At 33.4% G+C, this 26,776-nt stretch overlaps 1 protein-coding gene and 1 long non-coding RNA gene across 4 annotated transcripts in view; one reads left to right on the top strand and one right to left on the bottom strand.

Moving 5' to 3' along the window:
• Nucleotides 1-5,135: 5,135 nt before the first annotated feature.
• The window catches only part of Pdk1 (Phosphoinositide-dependent kinase 1), a 65,727-nt gene continuing 44,086 nt past the window's right edge, over nucleotides 5,136-26,776 (top strand). Inside the window, exons 1-2 of one of the 3 annotated variants that reach the window (XM_036361622.2) lie at nucleotides 5,136-5,306; nucleotides 7,079-7,268. In XM_036361622.2, the coding sequence (XP_036217515.2) occupies nucleotides 7,209-7,268 (60 nt within the window). In that variant the 5' untranslated portion in view covers nucleotides 5,136-5,306; nucleotides 7,079-7,208. Of the gene's footprint in view, nucleotides 5,307-7,078; nucleotides 7,269-20,928; nucleotides 21,739-26,776 lie in introns of those variants that run through there. The other 2 variants (XM_014237284.3, XM_014237287.3) reach the window with 2 other exon arrangements.
• On the bottom strand, nucleotides 18,344-20,459 carry LOC138857884 (uncharacterized). The gene is made up of 2 exons (XR_011397110.1): nucleotides 19,478-20,459; nucleotides 18,344-19,420 (listed from the first exon to the last, which is right to left on the bottom strand). It is a non-coding gene; the product is annotated as an uncharacterized lncRNA (long non-coding RNA).

Genomic DNA, 26,776 nt, shown 5'->3' with positions numbered 1-26,776 from the left:
TTTATAATTTAAGTATATAGACTAACGGTTAAAAGTCCAAATATAATTAGAAAATCTTTCTCTCGAGCACTTTAAGACCTCTTTTATAATATTATATGTCGTCTAAGTATTAGAAACATGAATGTGGTTTACTTTCAGTTATCGTACTCATTCCATAACCGTTAAGAGATATTTTATGTAGAACAACTTGGACAGTATTTCTCTAACCTAGAAGCCTTGTTCGAAAGCGCTATAACTGAAATGTATACTATATTTTGTGCTGATGGATTTATATATCGCGCTTATATGTTTTATCTTGTACACGATTGATTTTATATATATTTTTGGGGGTGTAGAAATATACTTTAAAATCGGCAAAATAGTGGTGTTTTTCTGAGGGTTTCAAAGGTGTAATAATCAGTGAAAATCATATCCAGCTAATTCTTCAAACTACAAAACTAAGGAACAGTTTCTTAATTCAAGAAACGAAATGTCTAAAGTTAAAAAGCTCAAAAAATATATCTATGATTGAAGCTCAATCTCTAAGCCTCGTTATCACTCTATGATCCTCGGAAAAGCATGAACTTTGTTTGACTTTAAACTGGTTGGTACTAGTTAGGCACTTAGGATCAACACGGGACTGAATTTCCGAAAACCGGCTCATCCCATAGATGACTTTTAGTACCATGGGTGTATTTGAAAAGAAGAAGATGTATGTATATGATGGGCGCAGAGAAGTAACTCATAGCAGATGATTACTGCCTGCCAATCCCAACAAACACAAAATCAACCGTCGATACAGTGCTTACATGACGGCCGAACTGAACAATTTCCATTACTTTTTTGATATTTTCGACAATTGGTCCTTTAGAGCATTTGAGTTCGAAGGGATCTAGTCAAAATTATAGACGTACCGTTCTCAAGGCAGCTGAGTCCAGTTTACGGAAATGTGTTTGCTTTTATAGACGGTCAAGGTATATGGGCAAATGTTATATAACCTACAAAAACAAAGGTTAAAAAAAAATTACTCGAACAAGTTGAACGAAAATTTTATATTGGTTCAATAGAACTCTCATTACTCGACGGTTTTTAACTATGGAAATGTGAATAAGAGTTTTCAAAGCTAGGTTTATATGCACTATGTATATATAAGCTCAGCTCCCGCACACAATTGAACTTAATTTATGAACCACCATCCCATCGAATCCTCTCGAAATTAAGCAACTATTGAGTATTCGCACCCACGTCGTCTCGAACAAAAAAAGTGAAGAAAGCTAAGAAATATGCTGTGACTCAAAGGCATCCGACCATTGTCGTTGCAAAAGAAAGTTGTGGTACTTTATGGTATGCTCAGTGTTGGCAGTTGTGTCCTTCAACGCTCGCATGGCTGTTGTTGTTGTTCTTGTTGCGGAGGCGAAAGTAGCCAGTGTCATTGAAATCGGCGCGTGGTTATATGAGAATTGGGTATTTTTCCGTTCAAACACGCTTGAGGCGCATGCCACAACGTGGAAGCTTATCACCAGCTAGCGGCGTGTGAGCGTTTGCCTGTGTGTGTGTGTGTGTATAACTGGAAGGCAATTGTGGGAGCGTGCGGAAGCATGTGGGCGCACAGCTGCTTGCCATGCAAAGCCATCGTGTTGCAACATACGAGTTGCGAGTTTCATATTACTCTAACTTGTTTTTGTTGCTGTGCTTTTCGTTACTATTTACCGTAATATTTTCACACACACGCTCGGTTTTCAGTGACGCAACCATTTACATTAGTATAGATTGTGACGAATTACGCTTCTCGATTGTATAATTGTTCGTCAATTCTGCAAACCACTAGTGAAACCCCCCGAGGCCACACTCTCCCTGTATGCGCCACGCCGTCCCATACCTGTTCTGTTGATATTTCCACAAACAGCTACTTGACATCCATCCAACCAATCGTCTATCCATCATCTGGTCATTGGAGTTGATTGTTCGTACTTCGTTTCTGCAATCGTATACGCTCGTTTTCACTCGTTCGTGCGAAAAGTGAGTCGATATGTCGTATGTGTGAGTAGGTTTTCGAGGAAAACGTAGTAACCTATTTACGTTGCTACACCCACGTGCCACGTGCCGTACCGGTTACCCCGCGCAATCTCCGCCATTGTCGACGACCTCGTTTCGCATCCGCCCAGTCATAGAACCTAGCCGCATACACAGACGAAAGCAAATACAATTGCCTACAATCAAGTACATACCGAAATGAAAGCAAAACCACAAAGGTGGGCCACACCATGCCGCTGCAACATCGGCAGCTCCACCGCCAACAGCTGCAGCAACAGGAAAAAAAACTCCACAACGACGACGTCTGATAGCAAAAACAACATCGTGCGCGATGACGAAAATATCGATTTGTTGGCGCATATTGAGTCGCGTCGAGTGTACGAGTAAACTCGTTTTTCTGTCTGCACAGACTGCTCGGTGGTGTTGCTGGCTGCGGGCTTCCAACTATGACGTCACAATGAGGTCGACCCTCAACGCCTGCCACACTGCTGCTGCTGCACTACATAGTGTGCCAGTGTAGCGACGCAAGCATGGCTGATGACGTCGTTAATGTGCACAGCGAAAGCAGCGGCAACAACACTTCGTGGCTGCTGCGAAGCTCTAGTGACTTTTTTGTCGCAAAAAACGGCTGGTCTCTGTATTGAGCTCTTGAGCAGTGGGGTCAGGTCAAACCGGGATGGGTCGCTAAATACAGGTCACTGTGTAAGCAGACAGTTAGAAAAGTGACGTATGTAGGCATTCAGGTGTATCATAAATTTTATAATCTACTGGAAAAACGGCTGCGTTGAAATGTGTGACGTTCTGCTTCATTTTGGGTTAATAAGCTTACCTGCTGTCATCGTACGAGTGAGCCAGATTTGTAAGGGAGATTATGTCAGCTTACAAGCATACGGCACTTTCAAATGTATACACAATATGTCGAGCTAAGCAACCTACTGTTGACCTCTGTGGGCAAAGTGAGAGTAGAACGTAAAAGGCCAAGGATATAGATGAACAAGGAGATTTTGACAGTAAGACCATAAACGTATTGCTTGTTATACCCGGAACAGGGTATATTATGTGTAAGGAGGAAGAAACTTCAGAGATCCTATAAAGTATGCATATCAATTATCAGCGTAATGAGCTAAGTCGATATAGACATATCCGTCTGTGTGTATATACGCGAGCTAGTTTTAAGATATCATTTGTCGGAACCACCGATATCGAACCATTATAGGATATACATACCTGTCATACAAAGTGACCAACCAAATTAAATCCTTGTTTATTTGACAAGATATTTTCACTAAATTTGGCACATATTACCACTAACCTAGAATTATGCAGCTAGTTAAAGACTATTTTACATGTTCTCATCGGAAAATATTAGAATTTACTACAAGTTTTCGAAATGTTTCTTAGCTTCTTAGCCGAACTCATACCCGTAATGGTTAATAGAATAGGTTACCTTCCAGAGAATTATTGGGTAATGCAGAGCTAAGTAGCTCACTGTTCGAAAGCTTTAATTAGATATTCTTAACTACTTTCAATTATAAAGGCTGACGAGAGAGAAGTTTCTCATGAAACGCGAGTTCTTAACTTATTTCTTGAGGTTGTAAACTATATTCAAGTTAAGATAAAGGAGATCTATTGAAATCTTATCCAATGAAGAAACTAAAATTTAGTTAATCAGACCGTCTGAGTACAGCTCACATTGACATCATTAGCACTTTTCTCTAGAAACACCTTTGTTCGTACGTGAAATTAACTATTATATCTGCGTTCGAAAATGAACTGAACACATCGCTGGAAGTATCTTTAGTTCAATTATCAGTCGGCCACAGATATAAAACCATAGAACAAACTTATGAAAAAAAAACTTTTAGCAGCAAAAGTTTTTGGACTGTATTTCTGACACTCTGACTGAGAAGACTCGACTCTTAGATTCATTACAAAGAAAAAATTCAAAAGCCTTTTATTTCTCGGCTAATACGAAGATTTTATGTCAGAAGTTTTAGTCAAAAATCGAGCAGGGGGTACCAAACAGGTCAATACTCTTTCCTTTGCCATTTTTTCGGCTTACCGGACTGGACTGGAATTCAGAGATTGCCCTTAACGGAGTGGACCATCTCATAAGTCGTCATTCAGTGAATCCTCTACTTCGTTTTTTGTATCTAACATTGACTACTTTTTGCATATATCTTGTATAGGGTTTGAATGAGGTCTAACTTCCGACTTTCATTATATTATTTCTTTATAACGCAATTGTAGTACCATTAGGATGGTAAAACAGCGCTACTTGGAGCTAAAATTCGCAAAAATTCGGAAACTTATTCACACCTTGGCTCTGCGCTCGAATCCTATGGTTGAGAATGTCTTACAGGGGACTCCTGCTGCATTGCAGTGAAGGACTCCTGTATACTACGACTTGCTGCAAAGCAAATCTGCACTGCACTAAATGCAGTCGTCACTATTGCACACAACCACACACATACACACCTCTGCCACCCACGAGGCCAATAAGAACATATGTTGAGCTGCAAAGACGTGGGAACGTCAACGCCAACTAAAAGGCTCATTAACCACATGGTTTCCTCGTCGGCGTTGGCGCTGGGATGTGGAAGCGCTCACGCTACAGCCATTTGAACTGTGTGGTATAAGCACCGTACGGTGGCCAGTGAAGAAGTGCAACGCAATAGAATAATTGTACTTTTGCGCAGTGCAATCGACGGCCACCACCTGACGGCCAACCAACCACCCACTGACACTGCTCGGGCGCACAGCGGCACTCAGCCCAATTTGCGACCGTCCCCATTTATGTACCCGCAATGCAGCGCGCTGCATTCGTGTTTATTGCACACGTGTATCCGTAGTTGTGAGTGTGTCTGCGTGTAAGTGTGGGGTGTTGCATACAAGTGTCCGGTGGGCGAAAGAGGCGAAGGGTGGCGCCTTGGTCGATTGCGCACACCGAGAATTTCATTTTCTGCTTTGCAATAAGTTGTTGTTGCTTTTTTCCATTTTTTTTGTGTGCTTTTGTTATTGTTTTTGTAGTTTTCCATTTTTCAGTCTTCAACAACATTCAGCTTTTTGTTGATATTTAAATTATACGCTCAACGCCAGCGCTGGCTCAGTCGGTCACCAGTTGTTTGCCGAAGCTCTTGAACTTGAAAAGCGCGCCTCGTCACATTCACTGGATATTGTCAGCTTACATAGCCGAGATACAAGCCGTACTTTAAGTCGCAAATTATCGAAGTATTAAGAACCAATTAATCGCAAGCTTTTTTTTTTTTGTGAAGCGCGAGCGTTTTGTCAAAGTAAGAATTTCGTTTTTTTGGTAAAGTGATTTGTTGTAGTTGGTTATTTGTGAAATACTACTTGTACATAAAAAACTTATTGTCATACATAACGCTTAAAGTTTTCGACACGTGCCAGCCACTTATGAAGAATCGATTAAGCAATAAACTCGATAGTGCTTTAATAGTTTGGACTTTGCAAGCTTTCATGGTGTCGTAAAATAGCTTTCGCTCAGTGAAATTAGTAGTGAAAGTTGAAATGAGTTTAATAAGCTGCTTAATAATAGCTAGAAAAATATTAAAGTCGTAAAAAATAACTGTAAATTCTCTTTGGGGCAAAAGAAGTGTCGAATAAACAGTTATTTCTCGATTTTGCTCCATGAACTGAGAGTGTGTTCGAGTATACTTTTAAATAATGAATTAAGATGTGAATTATTAATTTTTTTTTGTACGCATTGACTCAGTCTGAGGTTATAATATAAGACTCTTAAAGCACAAGTGAAACTTGGTGCTCTCTGAGGACGTATGCCAGGGTGTTTAAGTTTTTTAGTGGCGAGCTAGTTTATTGTATTTAGCATATTCTTTATATTTGGGTAGCTTATCCCCACCTTTTTTGCTTGCGATTCTATGGTCATGGCCGTTTTCAGTGGGATGATTCCCAACAAATTTTGAAAAAATAATCCGAAATATTTACAACTATATAAGCGAATATTAGAGCTTTTTTAGTAGAACATTCTCAAACAATGTATTCACACTCCTCAACCATAGGTTCAGATTTCAATTTTATCTAAGATGGTGGTGAGGCTTGGAATAATAAAGCGGCATATAAATCAGTAAGGACAGGCTTTTCAGCAGACCCTACGTGACCACAACAATTTTGCAGATTTGATTATAAATTTCGATTGCTTACAACTAAATGGGTATACATATATATACTGCGTCTTAGATATTTGGTAGCGGTGGAGAGCTTGTAGGTTATACTCGAACGTACACTATAAGGGACATCAATCTTTCAAAGAAAACTGTCTTAGTCTAACTTTCAAGACTAAATGTCAAGCAAAAACTTTTTTTCGCCTAGACTATAATTTGTACAGTTACTACCGACTGAATACGAAGTTTGTTAATGCTAAACGGAAATACACGAAGTTTTCTGTGTCGAGACGAAACACTATTCATTATCGGACTCTTTGCCGTGCCTAAAACTAACTTATCTGCCTCTCACTCTCTCTCTCTCTCAATATCTGTGTTTGCGATGCATCGCTTGGTTCAACTTTTCTCTTGAATTTATTGCTGCGTAGTAGATCTTACTGCGTCGCAATTGAAAGAACAATTTCGAATTTGAAAACCATACTAAAGGACTAGCAGGCGGTGCTCCTGAATGGTGCTATTCAGTGAAAAACTTGCACACGTCAAAATTATTTAAGAACATTGGTATAAATTAAGGCGCAATTGCTGCTGTAGACGCAGACTAATAAAAAAATATATACATATATTATTTGAAAAGAAAGTTTTGATTTTTTTAAAAGTGCGCATTAAAATATTTGATAGATAATAAAAAAATATTTGTTTATGAAAAAAATTTAAGAATTATAAAAACTGCGTATTGAATATTTTTTAACATTGAAAAACTCTCCATGTAATTGTGCTAAGATCACAGAAGCCAAACATTTATAATTTTTCCGTTAGTTTTAAAAAGTTTTCATTTGTTTCTTGATGCGCCTGAAGTGATGTGCAATCAATATTATATGGCTTACAGTCTATCTAGTCTTAATCTCGGTATGTATTTTTTTTAGAGTTTCAGTTACGTAAGCACTAAAGAGTTACAGTTATGTAAGCATGAAACTGACTTAATTATGTATGAGTGACTATAATTGAATAGAAAAGTGTTGATTAAAAGCAAAGTTAAATTGAAACGGCGTGTCTATGTTTGCGATTCTGCGTGACTACTTTATGGGCAAAAAACTGGGTCGTGTTGCAAAAAAGGTGAGTAATGAAAATTCTCCCAAAAGTTTTATTAAAATAATAAAAAATATTAACAGACGGTGTGAATAATATAAGAAATCTCAATATTTACGTGAGTTATCGCTTGCATAAACGGCGGAGGAACAACAATTCGAAATCGACTTGTCTATATAACCTGATAGTTAACTATAGTGGTGGTCGATTATTTTAGCCATTATCTGACCTTCTGAATTTATAATGTTGATCAAATTAGATACCTTCGAATGTGGAACCAATGGTTTATGGTTTCTGGTATATGTTATATTATCTAAGTATACATACATACATATGTATATGGTATATAACTATAAACCAGTACTTATTAGAACCGTTATTCGAGCTAATATTTTGAAAAACCTAACTAGGGTTGGCTAGCGGGTGAAGTATTTTACATTATCTCTAAACTCTTGTATTTTTTTTATAACTTTAAGTGTCGTGCTTAAGTTCCGTTATTATATAATCTGCATCCAATAAAGTAAACAAAAATAAAATATCCCATAATAAAATTTTCGAACATTTTACATAAATCGATTATTTTTAATATTTTTCTGACAGTCTGGGTTTTTATTATATATTATATGTATGTATACTTATATAGTTATATACATATGTACATAAATTTATATATATTTCTGTATTTCAAATATCTATATATTTTTTGCGATTGGAGAAATGTTATATATTTATATACAAGTACTTCTTTTTTCGCTGCACGATATATGAATTTATGATTATGCCGATCTATTAGATTTATACCTTTTCTTTATACAATTCACCATTTTCCAAAGATTAAAGACACGAAGAAAGCCTTTATATAATCTATCCCATTTCTAATTTTAATGATTTGGACCTTCATTCAACAAAGTTGTTAAACTTTTCAATTAAGCTATTATTTTTTATTTTTCAAGCTATTGCTTGCAGCTTTTATACGAATATAAAAACAAATGCCTTTAAGATTGGGACCGTTATTCAATGTGATATGTGATATGTGACTATACCAGTTTAACTTAGTTATACCAGTTATTTGTTTGTTGTTTTATACAGAACAATTAAGATTTTTGTAATTTATACCAGTTCTAATTTTAAACCGTTTTAGACGGGAACCATAAATACTATTAAGATTGCGATACTTAATTATAGTCTATCACATAGAAAATAAAGAAGTTCTATTTGATATTTGAGTATACCAGTTTATTTTAGCTATATCAGTTATTTACAATATTTAATGCTGTCATTATTCTCTGTTCTTTAGATTTTCCAATCAATTCGCCATTGTTTTTATGATTATACCAGTTGTAAATTTAAACTATTTTCTTTTTGGAACTACAATATAAAAGCTAATAAGATTGAGCCGTTGTTCTCGTTTGGCTATGTGCCACATAATTATACCAATTTATCTTGGTTATATCAGTTATGTGTTTGATGCTATCGTTATTTTCTAAAGTCTAATGATCCTTATCTATTCGCTATTTTATATGATTATGCTAGTTTTAGTAATTTATACCAGTTGTAAATTTAGACCATTTTTCATAGAAACCATAAAAGCTACTAAGATCGATATCGTTATTATCTCTTCGTTATGAGCTATATAATTTTGCCAGTTTGAGTTAGTTATACCAGTTATTTGTTTTATGTTGTTATTCTCTATTCGTTTGGATTTCCAATCTATTGGCTATTTTATATATGTTTATGCCAGTTTATGCGATGTATACCAGTTGTTTGATCGATTGGCTGCTATGTAGTGTTTATCTTATACATATATAGTGTTATGAGAAATCTTTTATATAATACCATATCTCATTCGAACCATAAAGCTATAAACGTACCGCACGTGATTCGTTTCATTTTAATCTACTCTTATCTATTAATCTACTTACTCTTATTCGTTTTTGTAAAGTTGCTATTAATTGCAAAAATTAAAGTGATTCGCGAAATTATTTAAAATATATACGTTTGCAAAAAGCGCATTAATTATCTTTTGAATTTCACTAATCACCGAAATTTTTCGCTGCCAACTATATGCATGCACATATGTACATATGTAACTGTCTGTCTTGTCGCATGCGCGTTTATCTAATCAGTGCGTCGAATTTGTGTTTAGCGCTTGGCACATGTGTCCACTAGAACAAAATCTGCCTTTAATGTTTGTTGTTTTCGCATTTTAATTCATATTTTGTATTATATACACATAAGTAAACATATTTGCATTCGCACGACGCTCATTCGTACGGATCGTTTGTATGCGCGCGACAAACAAACAACTTAAATTACCGTTCAATCTTATTTATCGGATTTAAATTTGCGAAGTGCGGTATTAACCACCGGTTTGTTGTTTTCCATATCAATAGCTCGAAACTCGAGTGTACGTGATCGCTTTACAGATGCACCGATTTTTGCAATGATAGCTGTACGAGCGCTTGTATGCTGTTATTTATAAACTTTTGGCGGGAGAAAAGTGGCTTGTATTTACATACTTATTCGGCCATTAAATTGTTATTAAATTAAATTTATTCGTGATTAATGTTAAGATCTTTTGGTGAAGTGTTTGTAGAATTACTAAATATGTGGGGTATACTACACAAAATGAAGAGTTTGCAATGTGTTCGCGGTTTGAAGTCTGTTTCTCCATTCACTATAATTTGCTGTTATAAGCAGATCTTCTATTGCCTTTATTTCATTTTCTCCTAGACACTCAATAACACAGTCGATGTACTCTGCCTGCGCTTTGTATATTTTCATCTGTTTTTTCTTCGTTAATCTATACCATTTTGATACCTTGAATATTTCATTCTTTGTTCTGACCAAATTCCAATGAATTGAATTTATGGGACAGATAGAGAATGATTCAAATTTTAACCCATCTCCGAATAATTGATAGTATTAAATATTTTTTATAAGATAGTACTTAATAATTAAAATGATTTTTGATTATCGAAATGATTTTTTAAGCTACTCTGAAGTGTGAATTTTTTACAAAAAATGAATTTTTTTGGAAACATCCATCACGTCAAAAATTAAAGTTTTGAATAGTTCTTCAATCACTACCTGCATTCGTCTATTGCTATAACAAATTTTTTGGATTTTTGAATTCAAAATAATTTCTTTTTTTTCGAGGGTCTTTCTGTAGATCAAGGGCATTCAAAATTTTTCAAACTGAGTCACCGATTACTAAAGTACATTAAGTGTAAATTTTTTATTTATTTATTAAATAAACTTTCTCTTCAAGAAAGAGCTGTTCGAGGCGAGTTCATTAGAGAGAGTGCTTTTTAATATGTCTTGGCTGCAAAAACAATGATCACATAAGAGTGGAAGGATTAAAATTATTATAAAAATCTCTACAGCTTTGCTAGGCTGTCTTAAACATTTTATTCGTTCTTATTGCAGAAATTCATAATATATTTAGATTCAATTTGCTTCATAACAGGTTTCAAACTTTCTAATGTTTGAGTAGTTTGACCGAGCATATGTTCAAAGGTATTTCTTTACTCTTCATCTGGTATCATCAGTTGGTCAACTCTCAATTTTTTCTCTCTAGATCATAGAAAGAAAACATACAGAAGCAGGTAATGTCAAAACCATCTCAGTCCAAAGAAGGACTTGCTGACAGTTTTAAAGGATCTTTCTCAATCATTAGATTGGCATCTAAAAATCTTGCATATGAAGTTCAAGCGATTAACTTTGTTGTTTCTTTCACATGTAAATTGCTCGCTTAGAGCGCAAGCAGTGTAAATATACCATACGTAGCGAACTGAGAATTGCCGAAACGAAGAGCGTCTATTTTAAGCTAGCTTATACCAGTTTTTTATTTTTTGAAGAATAAAGCTCAAACAGACTTGAATCTATAATATGCTATCTTCTTTTGAAGATGAGTAATCAAACAAATATCGCCTATATACATGTGTAGCTGTCGAGAAGACTAAAAACCAAAGCAATCGCCTTTATAAAATTCCCACAGTTAAATAATTGTGATGATTTGACAATATTTGACCAGAGACTCCGACGAATACTATCAGTGCATACAAAGTATGTGTATGTGTAAGTGTGTGCGTGTACGGCTGTTAAAAGCTTTTAAAAAGCATAAATTTCATTGTTTTTTGGCATTAATATGCGCATGCACATACATACATATGTATACTGTAAAAATTAACATAAAATAAATCAAAAACCAAACATTAAAATTTGTCATAAAAATCTACGAAATGTCTGTTGTTGCTTTTTGTATTTTTTATTTTAAATATTTGGTATTTTTTATTCTGATGTTTTTTAATTTTTGTTCTTTGTTTTTTTTTTGCACATTTTATTTAATTTTTTTTTTGTTATTACTTTTTTGTTGGTTCCCATTTTAGTTGTTTTCTTTCGCGTTTTAATTATTATTATAATTTTTGTTCTTTTTTAAGTCTAGGACAGTCACTATTATTGCGAATTAATAGGCCACGCGTGCCGTGCGTTGTTTTTTTCCATTTCCATTTGTAAACATTTGACCTAGAAGCTGATTCGTATTACCAGTGTCTAGTCGTTAAGTCACATGCTACCCAGTAATCTTCCCCTTTTGCACTCTTGTGATTTCAAATATTTGTTTCCGGAAGTTGTTGGCCCACAATTCCAAACGTTTACGACGGATGTTATCGCTCAAACGTCTGTCCCGTTGCAACGAATTCATGATGAACCAAAGCGCGAATATCGAAAAAAAAACAATTTTCGAAAACTTTCTGGTCTAATTTTAATGTACAAACTTGTCGATTAAAACCAAGTTTTTGTTTGGAAAACTTTTGCTTATTTGACAAGATAGCTTTATGAAATTTAATATCGATTATTGTACCCGAATATATTGTTCAGATCACGCGATTATAGCATATAGCTAGCATACAAACTGACCGATGCTTATCAAATTACAGATCTTCTTTAACCCTTTAAAACATAAAGAAATGCAGCTGTGAATAAGGGTATTATATTTTCGGTGCAACCGAAGTTAATTTGTTTTTTTTTTTTTTGTTTTTGTTATTTACTTTATTTATCTTCAGTAAGACGGAAATAATATTTAACTACTTTGTCGGGCGTGAAATTTATTTACAAGTAGTTTACTACTAGCCAAAACCTATTTATTTATTGTTTTCTGAACATATTCCACTAAACATACTTATGTGTATGTAATAAGCGCACTCGCTCACATACTTATATATATACTTGTACAGTGGTCTTCGCATTTTCGTAAAAAAATGAAATTTGCAGCATTTCTTGGTATTAAATTTTGCCAAGCGGTTACCTACCCTTAAAACACAAACATACCGACACACACACATACATATGTGTACATAAATTTACTTATTTGCATATATTCGCAGAAACCATCAATATCACATTTCCATTTTAAGTGAAAAGTTATGAAAACATTCCGAAAACGCTGGCTGCACTGAGCTATAAAATGTAAAAGAACAATAACAACAGCAACAAAACAATTAAGTCCAACTAAAAGTTCATTAATGAATGACGCGCTTATTGACCTCCTTGCGCTGCGGCAAACCACACACACACACACTCGCGCCACTTTACAACTAAGCTAACTTATATATATATATATATATTCTATCTTCTTATATATTCTATCTTATGTATATATATATATACACATATGTATGTCTACTTATATGTGTGTACTTGTTTATGCCATTAAACTAAAAGCCATGCTCGTGTGACCGCACACTGATCCATTTGACGTCGCTGACCTGCACACAAACACCTGAGCGTGTAAACAACAAACAGCACACACACACACAAACATATTTAAATACTTACATACATACCACTGTGTATACATTTGTTAGTTTATGTGTGTTTGTGTAAGCCATCTGGACACCTGTCCATTGAGTCGTTTGTATTTTAAATTGAAATCGAGTCGCCGCGGCAATAATACCTGCTGATCAATGGGTGCTGTTTTCGGTGAATGGTGATGGCTCACTAATTTAGCGGCAGAGATGAATCGAGGCACACGCTTAACACGGCAAGCAAGCATAGGTATTGTCGCAGCAAATATTAATCGATATAAAGATAGATATGTATATGTGTGTGTGTGTGTCCGCCTCACGCTCTTCACTAATGATAATGAAACGTTTACGAATATCGAAATGTCGTTTTGTATGCGTGAAGCTTTTTTCTTAGCACAATTTAAAAAAACAATTAAAATTAACAAGTTTAGCAATAAGCAACACATACATACATATTTGTATATTCATACTCGTAGTTGTTTGCTTGTATGCCTTTATTAAATTTAAGCTTTCTTCAATCTTGTCTTAAGAGATTCTCAATCTCTTAAAATTTTACCGAGAATGTATATTACAGACAGTTTGAATAAATGTAGACTGCTTAAATATCGGTATAACTGTAAAGCCCAACTTTTTTCTATACAATTTAATAGAAAATATATAATTAGAAATAGACTAATTCAATGTTAGAAATTGTACAAGATACCATCTAAAGCTTAGCACCTGATATTGGATTTAAGAGCTTATATACACTTGTGAATATCAAAAAATTAATTTTTTGCGTATTTCAGAATGTTCTTCAAAAATTTGATGTTGATCTGGCAAATAGTTTCAGAGATATGAGCTTATTGTAAGGCATTTTTTAATTTAGTGTAATTGGCTCTAAAATCTTTAAACGTTTTTTCTCGAAAAACTGTTTTCAGAGTCGGTGAGGAAAATCTCTACGAAAAAGCTGTAGCGATCGTCTTAAAATTTTCACACGACTTCTTTTAAATATACAAGTATATCTGTGGTAATGGCGAGAGCATAAGATTTTTGCAGTAATTTCCGGTTTTAAACCACTATATGTAAAATAATTTTCACAAAAAGATTCTTTTTGTTGCGAAACCATCATTTTGTCCAAAATCACAATTTTTACTTGCCCTTCAATCATTACCTTTACTCATCTATTGTTATAATAAACTCTTTTGCTTCTTGGATTAGAGATAATTTGAAGTAAAAAAAAATGTTCGTTACCGCAGAAAACTGTTTGACGGAAGTCCGCTTGGAGTTCGGCTATGGGATCAAGGGAATACCAAAATTTTCAAAATGAAACACCGCATATCAAAAAAAATGTCTCAACTTCAGAATTGAAGTGCTTAATGCCTGATAATACAAGCTTAGTGTAGGGTTGAACCCATTCTTAGTCAATGAATTGTCTCTACTTGTATAACCAAGATTTTAATCGTCTAAACATGTCATGGATATTTTTTGAGACAAATCTAAGATAATAATAAAGAACTAAAAGATACAAGTTCGTAGTCGCCAAAAAAATAACACCGCCATTACTGCTGATCGTATAAATAAGAAAGAGAAGCAAGAGTTTTGAGGCTGATCTTAGATCACAGTCACTGTTGACATCCATAACTTTAAATGTATAGACAATTTCGTATAATAGCTTGAAATCATGATTAGCCTTCAGACTGATCGTAGGACAATCCTAAACACTATGTGCTTCCTTGAATAAAGCAACTAATCGAGAAGTATAGGTTCTTCGGCCTTAATTTTGTTGGAAAGAGAGATATTAGGCTCCGAGCCAGCGCTAGTATAAACTAATAATGGTTGGTGTTTCACTACTCTACTTAATTATGCTAATCTAATATTAGATTGAAAGTGAGTACAAGCTTAACTCCAAAGAGCGTTTCTATTTTGTGCCAACTTGCCAAAGTTGTGAGTACGTTATATATATATATGTATATGTATACATTTCGTTTAAATGATTTTGAGACTTTTGGTCTACCTAGTCATCTGGAGCAGTCAGAGCTGTATATATATGTATATATATATATAGCTGTGGTAGAGTTGCTCTCGTCAAAATTAGACAGACAAAATCACAGGACTCTCGGGTGTCTACAAAATATCTAATATCTAAGATTACAACAGGTCTTAGCACCATCTTGCTTCAGTGGATTTGCACTTTTGTGACACCCTATTTATTTACTCCAGAATCGTCTCGTCATTTTGGTATGACAACTATCGGTTTGGCTGAACATAACTTAATAGAATGTTGTTATTATTAGTATTTTCCAAAAAAAAAATTAAATTTGAGTAGAGACGTCTGGACTCATGCCTGTAATCGTTTGCTGTCCAAGTATCTACAGTGTACAGCATAAGTGAAGGTACGGTTGGTTAATTCCACTATTTTGGATAATATTACTAAAAAATAATAAAAATAACCCGAATAACTTGTTAGCATTTCTTTATTTAATTATTTATTTCTCTTATAAAAACAAAAAAACAAATTTTTCTTTTTCAATAACATCAAAAATGCTCAAAGTTCATTAAAAATATGAAAAATGACATCGCAAAAGTCTTGGTACGGCTAAAGAAAAAGGATTTAATTTTAATAAAGAAAATACAATTTAAAATGGAACTTAAAATTAATATTTCGTAGGGTATCCTTTAAGTCTAATAACCTCTTTTAACCGTTTTGGCATGGAGTGGGTTAACTTTTTGGTCACATCTGATGATATTAGCTGCCATTCTTTCATTATCACTTCTTTCAGTTGAGTTTTTGAATGTATTTCATGTTTTCGAATTCTATCTTCTAAGTATTTCCATAAATGTTCGATTGCATTAACATCAGGACTTTGTGGAGGTGTTTCCAAAAGGTGAGGTACTTTATGTATCAGCCACATTTTGACGTTTCTATTTGGTGCCAACTTGCCAAAGTATATGTATAAATTTCGTTTAAATGATTTTGAGACTTTTGGTCTACCTAGTCATCTGGAGCAGTCAGAGCTGTATATATATGTATATATATATATATATAGCTGTGGTAGAGTTGCTCTCGTCAAAATTAGACAGACAAAATCACAGGACTCTCGGGTGTCTACAAAATATCTAATATCTAAGATTACAACAGGTCTTAGCACCATCTTGCTTCAGTGGATTTGCACTTTTGTGACACCCTATTTATTTACTCCAGAATCGTCTCGACCTTTTGGTATGACAACCATCGGTTTGGCTGAACATAACTTAATAGAATGTTGTTATTATTAGTATTTTCCAAAAAAAAAAAAAAAAATTTGAGTAGAGACGTCTTGACTCATGCCTGTAATCGTTTGCTGCTCAAGTATATATCTCTATAGAGACAACATTTAGGACAACTGCAGTATTTTTTCTGTACAAACGCACTTGAGCTGGTTCCGTTCGTGACCAAAACCTTGCTTAGTTTGTTTAAATTAATTAAGCGTATAAACATTGTGTTGTACGTCAAAACCTCTTAAATTGTTAAACAAATAAAATTTTGCATATTTTTTATGTTTAATGAAAGCCTATGTTTGTTTGTTAGCATATAATGTGTTAATTTACATACATATCTACGCCTTTTTTTTAAAAATTCCACAAATAAACTTTAAAATTTCCAAAGCTATTGGATAGTCATGACCGCTTTTTGTCATAGACCTAAAGTCGCCACCCGAGCTTTGGAATCTATCAATTTTATCTATATATGTGCGAATATGTGTTTTATCGAAGCGCGTTTCGAAATCTAAGGCGACATTGTGTCTCGCGGTAAAAAAATGTTATCGACCAAACGGTCCAATAGGGCATGCTGGGAACAGGTTGTATTGAGCGTGAAAACCAGCAAAGCTGCTAAGCGACTTTGACGGCGATTGTATTTGCATTTAGTCTATGAATTAGTAAATTAATTAAATTAGCAAAGACTTGAATATTATCTTATCAATTATTATTAGATAGTAAAGTATTATTGAATAAAAGAAGACAAAAACCAATGAAACAACAACAGCAATTTTAGAGGCTGTCAAGTGAAACGAGTTTTAGACCTGAACGAATCGCAAATTATTTCTACAGGCGAACAGTTGGACATACGATATTTTTATTGTATATGTATATTAAAATATCTCAGTTTGTATACTTGTATTTGTATATTTGATATATCTTCATAAAAAAATACTCTACAAAGCAGCTTCAAACTAGTCAGGAAACTAATATTATCTGTCTATATAACCGAACTAGTCCGAGAAGCATCAGACTTATACATATCAAACTTTTAGAAGTTAGTTCTGAAAGAGAGCATGCGAGCTGCTTGCGAATCAATATTTTTGCAATAAAGGCATGGAATTCCCGAACTAGAGAAATATGTGACTATTTTGAACTTCTTTTGAAACTGACACTTTTCTGGTCAAAATCTGATAATTGATATACAGGAGGTGATCAGCATATAATAAATTCTTGTTACTTGTATCAAAAAAAAAAGACAGTTAAACAACTAGTTTGGTTCATACCAGTTCTAAACTAGTTTTCAACCAGTTCATATCATTGTAGAGTACTTATAGAACTTCATAGGTTACCGCTCTCTCTTATGCTTTCAGTTTCTTATAGACCTATGAACAATTATAAAAATTTCTACATATATACTCGTATAATATGCGTACATGTATGCACATATACTTGTATGTTTGTACAAAGTCTTTGAAAAATTTTAACGTGACAACAGCAGATATCATAAATCATCTGTATTAGAAACGCCTCAACATGTAACTTTTATTGCTGCCACTTCTTTGATATCCTACAAAGTCGCTGCCAATGCAACAATTAATTTTCGAAACATTCTTTTATACACTACTATCCGAATATGTAAGTACATCTGTACATACATATGTGCATATAATTTAATGCTTCTCGATAACGGGTAATTTTTTGAACTACTCAATCAATTCTTATACGAACACCACCACTTACATTCGTCTATATTTTTTATCATTCAAAACTTTTATAAAAATCTTTAAGAGCGATCTAACCTTGGAAATGTCAATTTATTCACACATTCTACAATTTTTTTGAATTGAAATATTTACTAGAAACACTTCTAGAGAGCAACACAGTAGAATACTGACAGTTTCTTATTTATGGTAAACTAACTAATCCGGCGGTGATCTGATTGTGACTTCAATCATCTTTTTGTCCTAGTATAGGTGGTACCTCGAAACTTGTAGTAGAATACTGCATTTTTTGTATAACGTTTAGGTGAAACCGACAATCTGCCGAACACACAAATAAACAACTTTCAAATACTTCTACCGCCTTATTAATTTAATTTATTTGGAGATATAACTCAATTTTACAATAACTGCTGGTTAGTTCTTTGGAGATCTAACACTCTAACAGGAGATATTTCGTACTCTACCTATGATCTGTAGTATAAGATGTCATGAGGCTCTGTTGTGTTCTTATAAAGAGCAATGTGTATATTTCTCTCGATTGTAATGAAATAAAAATGTTTAATGATATTGAGAACCTAGTAGCTCACACGTTCTGTTCCAAGTATTAGACTAGATTCAGTTAAGATTTCCATGAAGTAAATTAAAAACCTGCAGTTGCAACTGACCAAACTGATAATGAAAGAGAGTTTATCAAAGTTGTTACAAAAATACTTTCAAATAGCATTTTGAGGAATGAAAATTTTGTATTAAATTTAAATAGAGAACATATCTACAAGATCCAAATCTTAAACTACAGAACTTCACATAGCCGAGTTTTTGTCTTCTTGTTTCAAAGAACAGCTTTGAAATTGATGAAAAGTTGCCACCGAACTTTATCAGGATGGAACGGACAATGAATATCCTTTACGGGGTTTCTTGAAGACCTTGTGAACCTTCGATAAGCTAGTGCAAGATATTTATTCTTTATTAACTGATAAAAAGTTCATTCTATGAACCAAATACAAAAGGTAGTTAAAATATTAAGGTTCAGCGGATCCATCATGAGTATATTATATACAGCTTTATTAGGTTATATCGAAAGTAAGTAGACTCCAGTAACTGCAATGGTCACTAATTAATTTATCGTCGTTCAACCTACAAGTTTCAACTACATCCTGGCAAAATGAAGGGAGGAATGTATTGTCGATGATCCGACGACCCTTGCCATAAAACAGTGTAAGGTTTAAAAGGTTCTCTCCATATCTCATCTATAACTATAAGCTGGGCCTTAGTCTCTGTTTCTGCTGCAACGATTTTCAAACGATCTCTTTACGATCTTAGTTTCACACAAAATTTTCGAGTTGAAGTCTGGCTTGAGTTTTTTCAAAGTTGCCTTTGCTCTCCTCTCTCCTTTAACTGACATATCAGCTAACGGTGTTCATTCGACACTCTAGAGGCCCTTATAAACTTAAAAAGCAATAAATAAATAAGGACAAGTGCTACTTACGTATTAACGTCTCCGCAGCTATTTAATAGTTATCAGAAAGGAGTTCTATGCGAAAAGACGTAAGAGTAGCCTGTTGTTGTACCGGCCAAGGTTATTTTTTGAAGCGTGACCAAGGACCGTCAATGCGGTAAAGAGTTCAAAGCGAAAGAACCAAAGACATCCCGGTTTTGGGTCGACCATTTCTGCTGCGGTACATATAATACTATGTATATACATATGTACATAAATAAAGGCTTCGGCTTCATAACTCCGTTTTCGATTTTAATGTATTGTTTACTCTAATACTCACTGTACAAGGTACAGTGTGCGCTAAAAGTCTGCACACTTTTCTATAACTCTGTGGAGCACGCAAAAAGCGTATTTATTGTTGTTGTTATAACATTTACTCTAGTACTTGGTGTTGCTGTGTTGGCGGTGCTGCATTTGTTGTTGCTGCTATATACTTAGTTAAATACAAACATATTTACGTGTGTAACAAGAAACCCGAGCGCCACAGCCACGCAAATCTTTACGCTCAACTTCCGCTTGTAATCAAGCAGCAAAACAGAAAGCAGCAACCTGATCGAAAACAAAAACAGAACAGCAAAACAAAACAGCGAAGCGCTGCAGCAAAGGAAAACGAAGTCAAAACGAGCATACATACAGACATACCAACCTACAGATGTGTGCATATATATATTTTTCCAACTGCAAAGCAACAATAGCAACAAACAACAATGCGAGTTGAACGAACGCAGTCGATTTGGTTTTCGGTTTTGGGTGGTACGCTGGCTCCTGCCAGCGCTAATGCAATGCAAATAACGGAGAAATTCAAGGAATAAACTGTGGATTGCAAGTGAACGTAGAAAAACTGGCGCGCGAACGGCACAATGCAATTGCAATGATAAAGCAGCGAAAGAATGCCAACAGTATGAGAGCTAGCGCGCGCATGCGAGAGTGAGAGAGGAAGCAACAGAGAGATGATGTGTGCTGTGAATATATGCAGCGGCAACGACACCATTTCCTCAACGTAGCAGCATTATTGAAATTCCTTTCGAATTACAAGCAGCAATCAACACACATCTGTATGTACATACAAACATACAGCAACAAATTTAGCTAGCTGTGTTTTCATTTGAGTACACTCTTGGACTTGCAGCGTCAATGCTATGTTTGCGCCGAAAAACAAGTGAAACAGCAACGAAAAAAGCAAAACAGAGAGTCGTTCGACGTACGAAGTTACACACGGCAGCGTTCGTGTGTTTTGTTGTTAGCTGTGAGCGGGGAAAACCTAGCAGTGGCTTTTTCAGCAATCTTCACTGCTATTTGGCGCTCCACTCACAAGGGGAAACACAACACGATTCATTTTCGTTCCACTGCGCTCGTGGCATATAGTATGGCATATAGGAACAGTGTGAGATTTGTTGAAACATTGACAGCGATGCAGTTCGCTGGCACTGTCAGCATTAATGTAACGACAGTTTATTTTTAAACTTTGATCGGTTTGGACGCTTTTGAAAATCAGTTAAACGCGTAGTGTGCGCTACTTGTAAATTGGGGCGCCAAACAGTTATATATTTGAAAAAGCAGCAGAAAAGTGAAATAACAAAACAAAATAAAGCTAAGAGCTAAATAATTAAAGATTTAAAGCATATTTAGCCAAAAATTGTGAAACAGTATTATTAAAAAGTAAAATTTCACCGTATTTAAGTAAAGTAGTGCAGTGTTGAGTAGCAAAGCAAAACAAAACCTAAAAACACTGTGTAAGAAGTATAAGCATATATGATTTTCAAATAATCAACAAACAAGTGCTTATCTCTAAAAAATATTGATTTTGACAAATATAAAAGTGCGTTCGCAAAATAATTGCAAAAATATAAATTTTTGCAAATTCGGCAAGTTAAACACAGTGCAGTAAAAAGCAAAACACAAAGCTGCAAGCTGATAGCCCGTGAATATTTGCAAATAACAAAGTGTGGTGCAACAAATGTTTAAGGTAAAATTGCAAAATTGCGCGCAGAGTAAATATTTTTAGTTTTCAAATTGCAATTTCAAATGAAAATTGTGGCAACTCAAATCAAGCAATTATATAAAAATATAAAAGTTCTGCAAATGGCCGTGAATATGCCAGTTTTTATTGTAGTTCTTTGAAGTGCATTTTTCAATTTTTTTTTTAAGTTATTGCATTTGGTTTCCAAATGAAAACAGCCTCCCCAATGAAATGTAAAAGTTGGTCGAATAAAATCAACAATTTTGTTGTGCGTCGCCTGAAGTCTATAAAGGTAAATAAACTTGGGCAAAATGTACATAAATATATAAGACGTAAGCAATTTTCCTATCCTAATCAATTGCTGTAAATTTTAATTTATAGCAAAAGTAGAAAATTATTAAAATTTTTGTTGGTTTTAAAAATGAATGTTATAAAAATTATTTATATTATTAAAAATTATATATAGATATCACTTCGCTTTTTATGTGCACAATTATACTTTTCAGTTTTGTTTTGATTGTTCTACTTCTTTTTGAAAACTTTTGTGTAAATTGTGGTTTACAAAAAATATAAAAAGTAAAAATTAAATTATGTTGGTTTCAAAAATTATAGTTATTAAGAGAAACCACTTCAATATTTATGAGAAAAGAATATTTTTCCGAAATTTGCGTTATTTTTGCGCTGAATTTAGCAAGATTTTAAATTATTTTTCAATAAATTATGGATGGAGATATTATTAAAGATACCTAAAATGAAAGCGCTTTTCTTTTTTCATATAAAAAATTGTGAACAAAAAATATTTTAAGCGGCGCTGCTGCATGTGTAAGGGATTCTTATTTTAAAAAGTATATCTCATTAATATATATGAGATATACTTTTTAAAATAAAATATTATTAATATTGATATTTATAATCATTATATAATATATTTAATATTTATAAATAATCGATATCAGAATAAATTAGACAAAATAAAATTAAAAAAATAAAAATTCATTTTAAAATACAAATCGGCTTATAAATGCGAAATAATATTAAAAATGTTTCAAAATAAAAAAAATTACAATATTTTACAAAAAACAATAATAATAACAAGCGCTAGAAATATTAACTAATAGAATATAATATTTGATATCAGAATAAATTAGAAAAAAATATCGGTTAAAAATGCGAACTAATAATAAAAATGTTCAAAAAAATACAATAATAAATACTAATAATAGCATTAAATAAAATTTAACAATTCGAATTAATTTATAATTTTAAAAAATATAACTTTATTATAAATATTATAAAAATTGTTTGAAAACTTAAAAAAAAAATTAAAATGGTAACAAATTGTTCTTTCGTTTGTGAATAACAATTGCTCTTTGCTTAGTTGGAATTCTGACTATGCATAAAAATGTTCCAGTACTATTTGTACTCGGACATTATGGTTTATTGTAATGCGAGCAGCATCAATATTGTTTGTGATAATAAAATGCATAACTAATTATGGCCCATAATTTGTATAGATTTTTAATTAATTTCGTGATGAAATCTTCCATAACAATTATATTTATTAAATACAGCTAGATTTTGATATAAAATACGTTGGCGTTTTTTTTTTGTTTTATTGTAATTTAAAAAATTTATATATTCGAAAAATTTCGATATTACCAAAAGTTCCTAAAAAAACATATTTTTCAATTTTTTTTTATGATAGTAAAATATTTACTCACCTCAATATTTCTTCTATATCTCGCTGTATGCTATTCGTTCTGTTTTCTTGTAAAGTGCAGCGCATAAAGAGAAGGGAGAGCAGCGCGCAGCTGCTACAATGTAATCATTTACAGTTGCTTTGTTTTTCTACATTTTGGTTTTGGTATCGTACTTTTTTCGAAAAGATAACTAAAAACAGCAACATATTCGGTAAACAACAATAATAAAGGATACACAAAAATAATAACAAAATAAAGATTATGCTGCTTACTTTTGTTTGTTTGTGTGAACAACGGCCAAAAGAAATTCCACGAATGCTGCAGTGTAAGCAGCAACAATAATAATAACAACAGTAACTGTAAAAAACACAATAATAATAACAACAACATGCATACACATAAATCCAGGTCATTGTCGTCGTCGTCATCGCCAGCGCCAGCGACTTTTGGACAGTCACAACAAACAGAGGTACGGTCGGACTTACAGACTGACTTACTGCCTGTTTGTCTGTGTATCGGTCGGTCGGTCGGTCGGTCGTTTGGACTCTTGATCTTTTCTTTCTTCGCCGTTTATTTTGTTGTTTGCAAACTGTTTCGTTTGCCTGCTGCTGGCGCGAAAGAAGCTCGTAAAGCAATTTCGCTGCAGTCAAAACAAAATGCGAAAATGTTGCAAAAAAGATAATAAATAAAAAATAATAATCGCCACAAAAAGGAATGCTTTATTAATGTAAATGTAGTTGGTTGGCGAAAAACAACAAAAACAAACAAGCAGAGCCTGATTGAAATTTTTATAAACATGTGTGTGTCTGTTTACAAAAATGCAGCAACAGCACGCATATCTTTAGGCGACACATAATTAAGGCAATTCAAAAAGCAAATCTCACAATAAATATGCAAAAATAAAAGCAAATTAAGCAAAAATCTTTTAATTTTTTTTTGTATGGTTTTAATATATTTTTGGCATTGTTTTAATTTTGGTTTTTCCTTTATTTTTTGTTATTAATTTAAATTTTTTACTTTTTAACTTGCATTTATCTTTAACTGTATTTGTTTAATTTTTATGTTTTGTTTTCCTTTTATTTTTATTTTTGTTATATTTTTTGTTGTGTATTATTTTCTTTCTTTTATATGTTTTTTTGTTGTTTTTATAACTTTAAACTCTTTATTTTTATCTCCTAGCACTTGCTTTTTGCTTTATTTCTGCTCCTTCTCTTGTTTTTTGTTTTGACGTTGTGAATTGTGAAATTTTGCTTTATTATTGTTTGTATTGTGGCATTGACGCTGACTTTCCAGTTGTTTTGCTCCAGCTTAGATTGCCTTACCAGTTTCTTATACATATTTTTGCCGTTTGTCGCTCGCTCCGCTGCCTACCGCCTGCCATATTGTTTATTTTCACTTGGCTATTTGGCTTGGAGTTCCTCTTTTACTTTCAGCTCTTTCCGCCTTTCACTTAACTGCGTTTGTTTGTATGTCGTGTTGGTATGTTGTTGGAATTTCTCATTTTTAATGTTTATAATATTTGTATATAAACAATATTTATTTGTATACGCAAGATTTCCACGTAGAATTCGATATTAAGCCATACAGTACAGCATATAATGACAATGGCAGGGTACTGAGCTAAAACAAATTCAAAATCTTTGTTTTTAAAGTTGGTTAATGTTTGGAATATAAGTTAGACCAAAAATAAAATATAAAATTTTTAACTATATTTATTTTTTCTTTTTTTTATAGTAACTTTGAAAATTTTTTAAATTTATTTTTTTTTTGCCTTAAAGTAGATTAATTTTATTTACAATAAATATTAGCCTGAAAATATTATTTTATTTATTTTGTATTTACTATATAGAATACTATTTTTTTTATAAGTATGAGACTGAATATACATATGTATTTTGGTTTTTATTAATTTTGGCAGTTTTTTTTTATTTGCTTTAAAGGAGATACATTTTTTTGGAATAAATATTAGACTGAAAATATTTTGTTTAGATATTTTTGAATATTTTTTTGATTTACTATTAAAATATTGGCATCTAAATTATATAGTATTTATCTTTTATATAGTATTTACAGCACAACTATATTAGGTTATGTTGAACTATACTGAAAATTGCGTTAAACTTAATAAATAAAAAATTCTTTTTGGTGTGATAAAAAATAATTTTTTTAAAAGCGTAAAATTTTAAGTATGTCAATATTTTTGAAAGTCTCAGATTTTAAGTAGTTCATCATTTAAGAAAATAACAAACAATCGCTCCAAACATTTCTCTTATTACAATTAGTTTACACTATATCCATATATAAAATAGGTACAGTCAGCAATATTTTAACTATCTATCTTGCCAGCAACAGAGTGACATTTTCTCTTATCTTCTCCGAAAATATTGTGTTTATGTAAATAGTTTTAATTTTAAATTTATAAAAATTCTTTTAGAAGTATTTTAAAACATAACTAGTTTGTTAACAGTTTTTTTATATGTTTATATGTATGTATAATATTTGTTAATTCTTTGTAAAAAAAAATTTTAATTTTTTATTCCATATAAAATAAATTTAAAAAAATACTTTTCGTAATATTACTCCTCTGCCTTTACCACCCCAAACTCCATTTGCTTGTGTGTGTGTGCGCGCGAAACCCACCCTAACGCCATTTGGCGCAACTTAACGGTTTGTTTATGATAGACACCTGAATTTCCCTTTATCCTTTTAATGTCAATTTCTGTTTTGTTAACTAAATTCGCTCTAGGTAACTGCCAGCGTTCAAGCGCAAAATGTACACAAACACTAGCACTCACACACCACACACATATAGTATATAATCTATATATTTGTATGTGCATATGTATGTATGTGTGTGTGTGTATGCCAGCTAGTGGCACAATAAAATAGGAAGTAACATGATTTCCTTTATAGAAGGTTTCTCTATCTCTTGGCGCACTTCCGTTCGCTCCGTTTATTGCCGCCGCTGTGGTACACACTTGAGTCGGCTGTTGCAAGTACTTGTGTGTTGTCTACAACAACTATTGGTTTTTATTACATATTTTAATGGCGTCTGCGCCGCAAGTACCTACATAATTTATGGCTGCCCTTTTTTTTCAAATTCCGCTTTGCGCGTTTCACTCCCTTTCGTCTACTTCACATACATACATAGAGGAAGAAGTAATAGCAGAGACACACGCGCTAGTTTTCCATTACCTCGTGTTTATTTATTCTTGTTTTGCTGCTTTTTTTCATGCTGCCACTGCATTTTATAGCTTGTTATTGTTTATTTTTGTTGTTGCCACCACTCGCTCGTATAAATATGTATATGCAGTTGTGTGTGTACGTGTTGTAAAACTATGGAAAATTTACAATTCTCTGTTTTGTTCTGTGCTTCGCATCTGTTGCCTTCTCCTTCACGCGACTGTAGCAAATGTAATATGCACACACGCACACACAGCCACACTCATGTAAGCGCTTACACAAAAACTCGAGGCCCCTTTACAATGTTTTCTGCTTTCAGCCTCGTTTTCATTTTAGTACTCGCCGCGCCCCGTTGACTTGTGTGGCAGCCGTCAATGACGACGACAACGACTACTGCAACAACAACCACAGCGGCGAATGTAAACTGCAGCCAATGCAACAATAACA

Source organism: Bactrocera oleae, chromosome 6 (assembly GCF_042242935.1).
Source record: "Bactrocera oleae isolate idBacOlea1 chromosome 6, idBacOlea1, whole genome shotgun sequence".
NCBI lineage: Eukaryota > Metazoa > Arthropoda > Insecta > Diptera > Tephritidae > Bactrocera > Bactrocera oleae.
The sequence above is the reverse complement of the archived record's forward strand: the minus strand, read 5'-3'. Positions and strand labels throughout refer to the sequence as shown.